The sequence below is a fragment of the Canis aureus genome, chromosome 7, assembly GCF_053574225.1.
Source record: "Canis aureus isolate CA01 chromosome 7, VMU_Caureus_v.1.0, whole genome shotgun sequence".
NCBI classification, from domain to species: Eukaryota; Metazoa; Chordata; class Mammalia; order Carnivora; family Canidae; genus Canis; species Canis aureus.
Genome location: NC_135617.1, coordinates 66,656,565 through 66,668,419, shown reverse-complemented (window position 1 = coordinate 66,668,419; position 11,855 = coordinate 66,656,565). Strand labels below are relative to the sequence as shown.

Below are 11,855 nucleotides of genomic sequence, written 5' to 3'. Positions count from 1 at the left end.
AGACCCTGAAAAGTCTGAATCCAACCAGACCCTCAGAAGATTGTGTACTTAGACCACTATGTGTTGGCCTCTCCTAGACTTCTGTTAAATTGTACCTAGATAATTTGCCTTTGGCCTACTTCGGAGCTGTGGCTAGAAATAGCCATGAATTATGAAGCTCATGCTAGATCTGTATTAGGGCTGGTGTTGAAGATGTCTCCCACTAAATCACAGTGTCTCTTTAGGAGAACACACAGAAGGGATTTTAACCCTGTCTCAGTACTAGGAGATGCCAGGCTTAGGAGAAACTTTGTTTTTGTCATTCAGGCATAATTGTGAATTGTGTCATTGGTTCCGTTTTCCTTTTTGTTTAGGCTGCTAGAAAAGTCAGAGACATATATATAATTTTGTATGTTACTCTCCCATGCCACTGAGTTTTATTTTGTTTCCTTTTCCTTCTCCCTTTTTTTCCTCCAGATGCATAGGATGCATGACCTGTTTATCATTGGCAGCGGTGAGGCCATGTTGCAGTTCATCCCTCCCGTCCAGTGCCGAAGACATTGCCAGTCTGTGGCGATGCCACTAGAGCCAGGGGATATTGGTAGGTGGAGCCCCCAGAGGGCAAGGTCAGTCACAAGATCTTTGTAGTTTTTAACTCAAAAAATATTGTGAAAATTAAATGTGGTCTTCACAAAGTTTCAATTAGGTAGAGTCAAAACTAGCATTCTTTTACGGATACAGTTAATATTTATACTTAAGTAGAACAATATGCTAAGGAGGAAACGTAGCACAGAGAAATGCCTTGTATATACATTTAGAATGGATGATGTGTCCATCGATCTTAGAAATTTCAAGTTAGAAGGCATTATGGAAAATACTTATAGCAGTCCTTTATTTTACAGATGAGGAAATTGAGACCCAGACCATCTCAAGTTCCCACCATCAGCTAGGCAAAGCTTTAAGTGTCTCCTTCAACAGAGTCAGGCCAGGGGAGGTACAATTCTAGATCCAGGAAACCCTTTCTGTGCCTATTTTGCTAATAAGACAATGCAAGCAGTATGCAAGGGCAACAGCCCATGGGGAAATAATACCTTCTGTGTGGGTCTCACAGCCAAAGCCCAGCCTCACAGTCATGACTCACCCTTGGCTCTGTGATTTCCCAACTGTGGCCTGTTCTGTGCATTATATTCTAACAACCTAGTCCAAAGAAACAGACTTGAATCAACTGCTGTCCATAGCAATCAGTCTGACAGTAAAGTTTTCTTGGCAGAAGCAAATACCAAGTGTCACCTCTGTGTTTTTTCCTTAAGAAGCCCAGGGGAAGCCTAATGCCCCCAATAGACCCCAGGCTGGTTTTCCCACCTGATTTCTTTTAATTTTATCTTTTAGAAGACCCCAGTCTCTGGAAACCTTTTTCCTCATTTGGAAATAGGGTACAGACTACAGACTGTGACTAGCTTTAATCCATGTTACATAATGTATTTCAATTTAGAAATGAAAATAATGCACAGATTAAGCATTAACTGATAATGGAGCACAGCTGGCCTGGCCCTTGGGAATTACTGCAAAAAGGAGGATTTTTGTGTAGAAATGGTTCTGAAGCTGTTTTCCTGTAGTGAAGTGACCCTGCCACGAGGCATGACTATTACACAAGTTGAGTGGCATTTCGGGTTGAGAATGTGTAGTTATGCTTGAAAAAGTTTCTGTCTTATGTTCTACAAATGTCTGAGAGTTCAGACAACTACAGAAACACCTCAGTTATCCAAATTTTAGGTTTCTGGATCCCACAAACCTCTAGAATGCTAATTATAGAATTAAGGGGAGTAAATGGATGACTGGCAGTGATCAAAGAAGCTTTGAGCATCAAAGTCTGGTGGGAATAGTGCAGAAAAACTTCAGATCCCGAGCATGATAGCCTATCAGTGCTGTCACTGGCCAGTTTGCAGACCAGGAGAGGAGCCCTGTGGGCGGCAGTGTCCGTGAATAGCCAGCCACAGGCCAGGGACATAGAGAAGGGATGGGGGGCTGACTAGAACAGGAGGAAGAAAGCAGGTCTGAGAGAATAGCTGGGTAGGGGGTGATAGGGAAGATAGTGGGCTTCTAAAGCAGTGGCAGTAATAGAAGCCATGGCTGTGGCTGCCGCAGTTAAAAACAAGGATAAGAGGGACTCCTGGGGGGCTCAGTTGATTAAGCATCTGCCTTCAGGTAAGGTCATGATCTCAGGGTCCTGGGATCGAGCCCTGCATCGGCTCCTTGGTCAGCAATTGGGGAGTCTGCTTCTCCCTCTATGTCTGCCCCTCCCGCTGCTTGTGCACGCGTACACACACACACTCTCTCAAATAAATAAATAAAAATAAAGCCTTTAAAAATAAATAAACACATAAATAAAAGAGATGAGGACAGGAAAAACAGACCCTGACAGCGAAGGGGAGTAATTCAATGCTGTTTATAGGACAGATGGCAGCTCTAGCACTCCCGGGATCCTTAAGAATGGCACTGTGACAAGCGGGCTCTGTGGTTTGTTTTTTGTTTTTGTTTTAAGAATTTATGTATCTATTCATGAGACACACAGAGAGGCAGAGACACAGGCAGAGGGAGAAGCAGGCTCCATGCAGGAAGCCTGATATGGGACTTGATCTGGGGACTCTGGGATCATGCCCTGAGCCAAAGGCAGACACTCAACTGCTGAACCACCTAGGTGTCCTGGACGCTGTGGTTTTTGACAAAGTAAGCATTGTTTTTTGAAGGAAGAGGACAGGGACACTGATCACCAGGAAACCTGTGATGAGAGGCATTTTCAAGAATGATGTAGGGGTAAGCCCACTCTGGTGCCATGATTGACGAGTCACTGCTCATAGTGACCTTTCTTGAGTCACCAAATAGAGCTTAAGTTCTATTCAGTGCTCTCAGCTTAAAGATAGGTAAGGTACATCATACTCTAGAAAATTTTCCATTGGGAGATTATTGAAGCATTCAAGTTTTTTTTTAAGTGTTCAAGTTTTTAAAGCTTTTAAGTTTACACCACTCATAATATAGGTCAATGTTTCCTAAACAGTTTGTCAGATCACTGATGACCCTGGGATTGGGAACAGGAACCCCTTAGAAAGGCCCTTGGCAAGTAAGGCTCTTGAGTCAGTGGATTCTGGGAACTATCTATCTTGGTTTTTTTGTTTGTTTGTTTGTTTGTTTTGTCTGTCTTGTCAATACATAGTGCACATTAGTAAACAAAAGGCTCCAGAAGCCTTGGAGGAACCTAATGTTTCTTAAACCTACTTGACAGTGGAACCCATTTTCCTTAGACTATGTTACAGGATGCTGCTGTTTGCAGAACACAAGTTAGGGAATGCTGGTTTGAGCTAATCTGGATGTTCTATAATGAGATGGTGTTACAGATTACATTAGGAGAATTGGATGGTGAAGGGGGGTGTTGTGCTCCCCCTTCAGAATTCGTCCTGTCTTCCTTGCTGATAAAGATGAGGCGGGCCTGAGAATCGATGCCTGGCACCAGCCTTATCTAGAACATCCTGCCCTTGTAAACCTCCTGAATGAAGCACTTTGGTTCACAGTGGCTCCTGTTGGATGTCAGGTTACAGAGAGGACTGATAACTGGGAATGCTATGCTGGGCAGACTTGCCTTGCTGGTGCCCACAGGTGTGCCTCATCCCTGACATTCACCTGCTTTCCTGTTGCTGTTTCCCTTCAAGGCTATGCCGGTGCCAGGAAGGCCTACGTTATAGCCAGAGGGGTCCAGCCTTTGGTCATCTGTGATGGAACCACCCTCTCAGAACTATAGGAAACAAGAACTATACAGAGGAACAACTTTGAGAGCTGAAGACCAGATTGAAACGGGAGAAATAAAAACAAAAAACGATGAAACCACTTGCCAAGGTTACTTAGTTACCTGCCCTATGCATGCGTGAATGAGCCAGCTGTATGCTGGAGGCACTGGCCAGATCTTGGCCCTCCCGACTCTTCCAGCCTAGCTGCCTGGCCAGGGCTTTGCCAGTACCTGTCTATGAGAGACTGGGCTCTTCTATCTTCTATACCTTTTGGAGCCACAGCCTTGAGGCTGCCCTTCAGGCAGGAAACGAGATTGGTGCCTTCCCTCACTTGCATGGCATGATCCCCTCTGCTAGCTCCCTAGCCACAGAGAGGGCAGACAGCAGGTCCCAACTTCAGAGCCATCCCTTACCAGGTGGACCTGCTTGTCTCTCTACTGGTCACACCATCCTATACTTTGGAAAGCCATGGCTGATTAAAGAAGTCTTTGCAGTTTCCCAAGCAGAGTGGAATCTAGAAGCAGTGAAACAAGATTAAATAATCTCATTGCACTCAAGAAATGCACTGCTTTCCCAGTGTCCCTGACTCTTGGGAGTCTCAGTGATGCCAGATTGGAGTCTGATTATAATTGAACCGCAAATTCCTAGGGGTAGCACTTTCTTCCATTTGATCAGGTTCTTATGCACCATACCCGATCCCCACCTTTAGCTCCCTTCCCTTCTTGCTTGCCACTATGGCTGGTTTCTCAGAAGTTGGACCCCTTCCCTGGCTGGTCCAGAGCCCTTACTGCTGAGGCAGCACTGCTTCTGTCAACTGGGTTGCTTTTACCAAGTGTCTTCAGAGGAGACAAGTTAGAATGCTGGCCTGGGGAGTGTGTGCCTCCCCGGGTTTGATCTTTAAGGTCCAACTTTCAGCAGGGAAGATGTTTTACAGATGTGTCAGGCTGATGTTGTAATGTGGTTGGGGAAGGAGCTCCAGGCCCAACATATTTGCCAACTGGGTGTGCGACTGTGGGATCCTCTGTCTTAAAATTATTTCTCTCTTTGTATCAGGAAACAAGGTGAGGTATTTTTATCATTTGTAATGACATAAAGCTATGTTCTTTCAGTTGGGTGACTGATTCACTATGCTTATTGTTTTCCCCAAGTGCTTTTAATATGTATCAATCAAACGGTATAAATAGGGCATACTTTTCTTCCTCTTTTTTTTTTCCTTTATTCGTTTATTGATGCTGCTAGATACTTGGCCTTTAGTCATGCCATCACCAAGCTGAAGACAACCCACCATCGCACCTGGTTCTGAACTACAGAAATCAGATGAGTACAGGTACCCATGGCAGATTTAATGGACCAGAGGCGGACAGTGGTGAGAGAGGGACCTATGAGTCCTTGCAGGGTGCTTTTCATCCATGAAGGCACCCTTGTACCTTATCCCTGGGCCCTCTCTTAGCACATCTCCTAAGCAGCACTGGGGATCATCAAGACACTGGAGGGCTTGTTTGTATACTTGTACGGGACAAGAATGGTTCACAGAACTTAAGGTGGAAATATTCAGCCTCTGCAGACGTGAATAAAACTAGGATAAATGGTACCAGAGGGAATTTTTCCTTAAACCAGTCTGTGCCTTGTGTGGCTTAATACAGGAAAAACAAAAATTTTTGTACATATAAAAGTCACGCTGCTAAGCAGTTATGATTTAAGAGGTTCTAAATCAGAGGGATCATTTCGAGGCCAGCTTTGCGCAAGCTTTTAGAGCCTTTGCAGTGTCCTTACCCCTGCTGTGCATGGAGAAGGATTATATGTAAACAAGTTCTTTAGAGTTTTCTTAAATTAGGTCCTTTGAGTTAACAAAAGAGAGGGTTTCTTAGAAGAAAAACTGGATGATTGAGATTTCTGTTTTGTCTTCGAGTTACCCTGGATTAGTTCCCCATTTCACTCCTGCCCTTCACATCTTAAACGTTCATAAAATATCCACTTCAGCTCAAAACTTTGATAACTAAGAAACCCTCGCATGTGTTGCCATCCTGGGGCATCCCCTGGAAAGTGCCCTAAGCCCCTGAGCTGTCTACAGTTCAACAGAAAATGACGTGGCAGCAGATGAGGCGAGACTTACGTGCATTTCCTACTCTAAACTTAAAATATGTCCCATTCAGAATTGAGGGTAGATTTCTGTGAAGGAAGAAATTTTCCAAAGAGAGTTTCCCACTCTTAATTACTGGAGATGTAGAAGTAATTTGCCTTCTTCTCAAGGCAATTCTGATAAGTGGAATACAGGAATGGCTTCCCTCAGGAATGACCTCGATTGCCAGCCTGAGGCTTTGTATGAGGGTGCTGCTCACCCAGCTCTCTGCTCCTCTGTGGAAGCAGCAGAAGTCCCTCCACATGACCCAGGCAGCAAAAGAGGGTTATCAAGAAGGGGAGGGGGGGCATAGTGGGACTACCTAACCAACCCCCAAGCTGCAACACAAGAACAAAATGCTCACAAATGTGTTGAGTGTTTACTAAGAGGTGACATGGTGGTGACCTCCACACATGGATTAGGTCCACTTTCTTGTAGGTGCCCAGGGTAGTGACTTATATCCCCTGATCAGCTCTCTGGGGAGAAAGGCTGCTTTGGCACCAGTCAAAGCATTTATGTCCAGGTGTCCTGACATCTGTAGGGGTCAAGTATTGACAAGACATTACACCTGTTCAGGCTTATAAAAAGAGGCAGAAAAAAAAAATAAAAAGAGGCAGAACTTAACCTCTCCTGACTCAATTTTTTTAGGGAAGGGAGGGAGTAAAATAATATGGTTTATGAAAACAGAATCTAGGGGTGCCTGGCTGGCTCAGCCAGTGGAGCATGCCACTCTTCATCTCCAGTTGGAAGTTCGAGCCCCATGTTGGGTGAAGAGATTACTTAAAATCTTAAAAAACAAAACAAAACAAAAAACCCTACTTATTTGGTGAAAAACAAAATGGCCAGAATTGGCGTCATTTTCTGAGAGAAAGAATAGTAATGTTTGTCCAGTCCTTTCTAAGAGGGCCTTGATAGACGTAATCTCCTTTCATCTTTCCTCAGTACTGTCAAGTAGGTGTTAGATCCTCATTTTACATGAAACTCGGGCTTAGGGCAGTTAACTGTTGGTCAGTAGGTAGTTGGTTTTACCGCATATCATTTCCCTGCTTCAGCACAGCGTGGTGCCCCAGGATGGACGAGGCTGTGGGTTTCATTACCTGGGGCGTGCCCCCACTGGGACAGGAGGACCTCGGGAGAGGGTCAGCAAGCCAGGAACTCTTCAGGGTTTGTTTTCAAGATTGTTTTGGACAGAGATGGAAGAGGAGAGAATCTAACCAGATGACTTTTATAAAAATCCTTTCACTTTTTTCCCTCCCCATTTGAAAACTCTTGAAGAGTGAGTGTAGCTGGAACACGACTATGTGTCCAGCCATTTTCCCATCACACATGTTTCCAGATGTGTGACCAGAAGAGGGACTCTGCCCAGTTCCAGTCGTGACTCCCCTTAGAGTTTACCTCACTTGTTTTTCAGCTCTCTGTCTTCTTGTCCCTTCTTCCCAAATCCAGTATAGACCTCTGTGTAGGAGCAATTTGTTTTTTTTTAAACTCTCAGTGTCTTTAGCTGCAGGTGATAGCCTCACTCATTTTAATATCCTCACTCTGGGATGAGAATTTGCTCCTTAACCAGTGGCTTCCATAATGAACATCCAAAAACCGAAAGCAGATGTTCACTTCTCACCTAATCCTTGCCTGCAGGAAGCGGCCACGTTGTAGGGGGAAGAGCCAAAACTGCCTGCTGATTGCATGGAGAGAGGCAATACGGGCCACCTTTTGAGAATCAGTTACTAATCAGAGGGGTCTTTTACGCTTTTGAGCTCTCCCTAGTGATGGAAGAGAAACTCTCCTGAGTTCTTAAGTTCACACTCATTAACTTTGAGGGTGGCCCATCTACCCACTAAAATTGGTCAAAGGAATGCCATGTGAGATGTGCTTTAAATGGCATTTTTCCTTTTTTAAAATTTAAATTTTAGTTGCCATACAGTGCAAAATTGGTTTAGATGGCATTTTAGATTGAGATTCTCTGTTTGGAGCTGCGCCTGTTGTGCACAGTGCTGATGGTTGTTGGGGGAGGGAGGCTAGGAAGGTGCTGGTGCTTATAGGGATAGCCTTATATAGCACATGAGAAATGAGAGGCTCTGGGAGTACACTAATATTGCCATCAGCATACATCTCCCGGCCTTCTCACCCCCAGCCTCCTGATATCTAGTGGCTTCTTCCACAAATGTATCTCTAAGAAGATGGACAGGTGCTGTCGCTGCTGTGCATCATACCCAAGTTGGTCCACCCTTGGACGCAGTATGGTTTTATATGCTGGCCTTGGCGAGACACCGTCCAGCCAGCTTGTCTGTTGTCTGGGTCCCTTAGAGTCTGGTTTCCCTGCCCTGCATAATTTAAGCATTAGAGCTAAATACATCTGTCATTTTCCTCTCTGGAGACTGGGAAATGCCCAGAGCTTTTCAGAATAGTGGAGAGAAGAAATGTTATGTAACTGCTCGTGGAGGCCCAGAACCGTTCAGACATGGAGGGGCTGGGGACAACCCAGAGACCATTCCTCCTGCACTTTGTGTGTCTGTCATTCGGCTGCCGTAAATCCAAGAGTGAGCCCCAGCTGCAGGCACCTGAGCAGAGAAGGGAAACCAGTCTAGAGTTTCAAACAGAAACTGGAAAGTCAGGCCATCAGCTGTGTACCAAGCCTCATTTACATCCTTTCCTCACAACAGCTCTGTGGGGTAGGGAGTAGGAGTGGTCATCTTGTAAAGCCACCTCTACTCAAAGATCAGCAGTGTCCCAACCTCCAAGCCCCAACCCCTCAGAGCAATTTTGGCCCTTTGAGGAACAGACTCACTTATCCACAAGAATTGGTGACAGAATCAGACAGACACATGGTATTCCCAAGAACCCTAGTCTTGCAATTGGCACTTTCCTCCAGACTTTGCCAGAAACCTGCTGGCTGTAGTCTCCTTCCCTCCTGTGGGGAGTGGAGACTGGAGGGGCAGATGTAGACAAGGAACTAACACGCGGCCTCTTCCCTGCCTTCGTCAGGGACAGGACCCAGGACAGCTGCTGTGCATCTTCAGGGAACCAGGGAAGGTCCCAGTAGGCAGAGGGAGACACCTGTCCCAACTGCGCATGCACCAAATGGCGTGCACTATTATGTGTTCGGTGCAGAATGTTGATGGTAACTTAATGTACTGCAAACTCGTAAAGACTTTCACCATGTAAAGAATGTATGTAAATTAAAGTTTTATGTAATGAAAGTTTTTACTTTTGCAATTAAAAGTGTATGTTGGTTGATAAGAACTTTCCTATACTCCGTGTCATTTTTAAATTGCCTGATTTCTCTTCTTCCATAACTCAGGAGATCCCTGGCCACATCCTACTCGTGAGCCAGCCCCAAGGGGCCTTCTGGGCGCCTCCCGGTCACCTGTCCCTGCTGGCCATGGTCCTCTCTAACATTCTCTCCCAGCTTCCAGTCTCTCCCAGACTCCTCTTTTCCCTCCTCCCTGCCTTTTGCCCAGAATTTAAATGAGACCCTCAATGCCTTTTTCTGTCTCCCCAGCTAGCTGCACATGGTCCAGATGCCATCACAGTGTCACCTGACCTTTAGATGTCCTCTGTTCTTGCAGTAGGACAGCCAGGTCCCTTGCTGGCCCATGGGAGCCAGCTTGCCACTGATCAGGGCCACTCTTGGCATTCAGTTAGCTGAGTACAGGTTTGAGTTAAGTCATTTTGGTGTGTTCATATTTTTTTTTGTAATTTCTTTTTTTTTAATCTACACACAAGTTTTATATAAATGCATAAAGAGAACTAACACTCAGTCTCTTCCCTTTGGGATGCCTGGGTGGTTTTGGGGGTGCCTGGGTGGTTCAGTCGGTTGAGTGTCCGACTCTTTTTCAGCTCAGGTTTGATCTCTGGGTGGAGCCTCGCATCAGGCTCTGTGCTCAGAGTAGAGCCTGCTGGAGATTCTCTCCCTCTGGATCATACTCTCTCTCTCTCTAAAATAAATCTTTAAAAAAAACAACAGCAACCTGTTTCTAACATACTGCTTAATGTCCTATCTTACTTTCCTTCGTTGCTTTTTGTAGACCTCTGTCTTCCCCACAATCCTTGCTGCCTTCCTGTGTATCTTTCTGAGGTTTCTTCTGTGCTCTCTAATCATGATCATAAATCAAGTTTTTTGTCATTGCTTTATCAGAAGTGCAATCATAACAGAGGCACTAATTTGTTGCTTTGTCTACTCAGTACCTTCCAGAGTTTTCTTCAAGTCCACTGACATAGCTCTACTCCTTTCTTTTTAATGACTGATACTCCAGGGTGTGGATATGCCATCATTTATTCCACTGTTCTCTGATTGAAGCTAAGTCACATCCTGCTCAATGATTATTTGGATTATAAATCAAGAAGTCCAGAGTTAGTTTTAAAAATACTTGTTTTGACAAAATGTATATTCATCCTTCTTTGTTTCAGCTAATATATATCCTTCAAAAATTTAGAAATCATCTCATTCCACAGTGCTATTCATTTACCTGCTTGATAGCTGGACTTCAACAAGAAAAAAGGGGGAGGGTCTTGATTCCATGTGAAAAGATGACAAAGTCACCAGTTTTCCATCCCCTTCTTTCTCTATAGCACTTGACACCGACTGGGGCGGGGAGGGGAGGGGGCCAGCATCTCCCTCCTTTGGCTTCTGTGAGAATCACTACTTCCTGAATCTTCTCTTTTTCACTTCTGTCTGCTTTGTAGCATTTTTTTTTTTTTTTTAAGATTTTACTCACCTCTTTGACAGCACAAGCAGAGAGAGTGGCAGGCAGAGGGAGAGAGAGGCAGGCTCCCCACTGAGTAGGGAACCTGATGTGGGGCTTGATCCCAGAACCCTGGGATTGTGACCTGAGCTGAGGGCAAATGTTTAACCCACTGAGCCACCAAGACGCCCCTAGAACCTTGCTGTTCCACTCCTACCTAGACCCTGCCGGTGGTTGCCTATTTCTCTCACACTCCACCCTCTCCATTCACCATCCACAGAGCGGCCAACAGTGCCCTTGCTAAAGCACATGCCTCCTTCCTGCTCAGCACTCCTCAGTGACTCTCCGTTACCCACAGGATAAATCCTGGCCATCCGCTTCAGCCTCATTCCACTCATTTACGGTGCCTTACCTCTTCTGAACCATCTCTAATTCTTGGAAACATCTAGGCTGGTCTTTCTTTTCTTTTCTTTCTTTCTTTCTTTCTTTCCTTCTTTCTTTCTTTCTTTCTTTCTTTCTTTCTTTCTTTCTTTCTTTCTTTCTTTTCTTGCTTTTCTTTCTTTTTTTCTTTCTTTCTTTCTTTTTCTCTTTCTTTCTTTCCAAAAACTATTTTTTAGGGCACTTTTACATTCATAGCAAAATTGAGCAGAAAGAGTTCCTATATACCCTCTGTCCCCTCACCCTTACCCCACCAACACAGTCTCCCCACTACTGGTCAAAGAGTGGTACATTTGTTAGAATCAATGAACCTGCATCGGCATGTCATTATCACCCAAAGTCCATAGTTTACGTTAGGGTTCTCTTGGTGTACATTTTATGGATTTGGACAAATGTATAATGACATGTATCCACCACTGTAGTATCATACAGAATAGTTTCACTGCCCTAAAGACCCCCTGTGCTTTGCCCTCCCCGCTAACCCCTGGCAATCACTGATCTTTTTGCTGTCTCCATAGTTTTTTCCAGGATGTCAGATAGTTGGATTCATAGAGTATGTTAGCCTTTTCAAATTGGCTTCTTTCACTTAGTAATATGCATTTAAGGTTTCTCTGTGTCTTTTCATGGCGCAATAGCTCACTTCTTTATAGTGCTGAATGATTATCCATTGTTTGAATATACCACAGTTTATTTATCCATTCACCTTCTGAAGAATACCTTGGTTGCTTCCAAGATTTGGCAATTATGAATAAAACTGCTGTAAACATCTGTGTGTGTCTTTTCACATGGGCACAGTTTTCAGTGCTGTTGGATAAATACCCAAAGAAGCATGATTGATAGATCATATGGTAAGAGTAA

The 11,855-nt window shown here is 44.6% G+C and overlaps 1 protein-coding gene across 9 annotated transcripts in view; it reads left to right on the top strand.

The window, feature by feature from the left end:
* Positions 1 to 9,117, top strand: part of C7H6orf89 (chromosome 7 C6orf89 homolog) — a 42,385-nt gene extending 33,268 nt beyond the window's left edge. For 8 of the 9 annotated variants that reach the window (XM_077904206.1, XM_077904213.1, XM_077904211.1 and 5 more), the window contains 2 exons: positions 457 to 580; positions 3,684 to 4,866. In XM_077904206.1, the coding sequence (XP_077760332.1) occupies positions 457 to 580; positions 3,684 to 3,772 (213 nt within the window). In that variant the 3' untranslated portion in view covers positions 3,773 to 4,866. Of the gene's footprint in view, positions 1 to 456; positions 581 to 3,683; positions 4,867 to 4,997 lie in introns of those variants that run through there. The other variant, XM_077904205.1, reaches the window with a different exon arrangement.
* Positions 9,118 to 11,855: the final 2,738 nt, after the last annotated feature.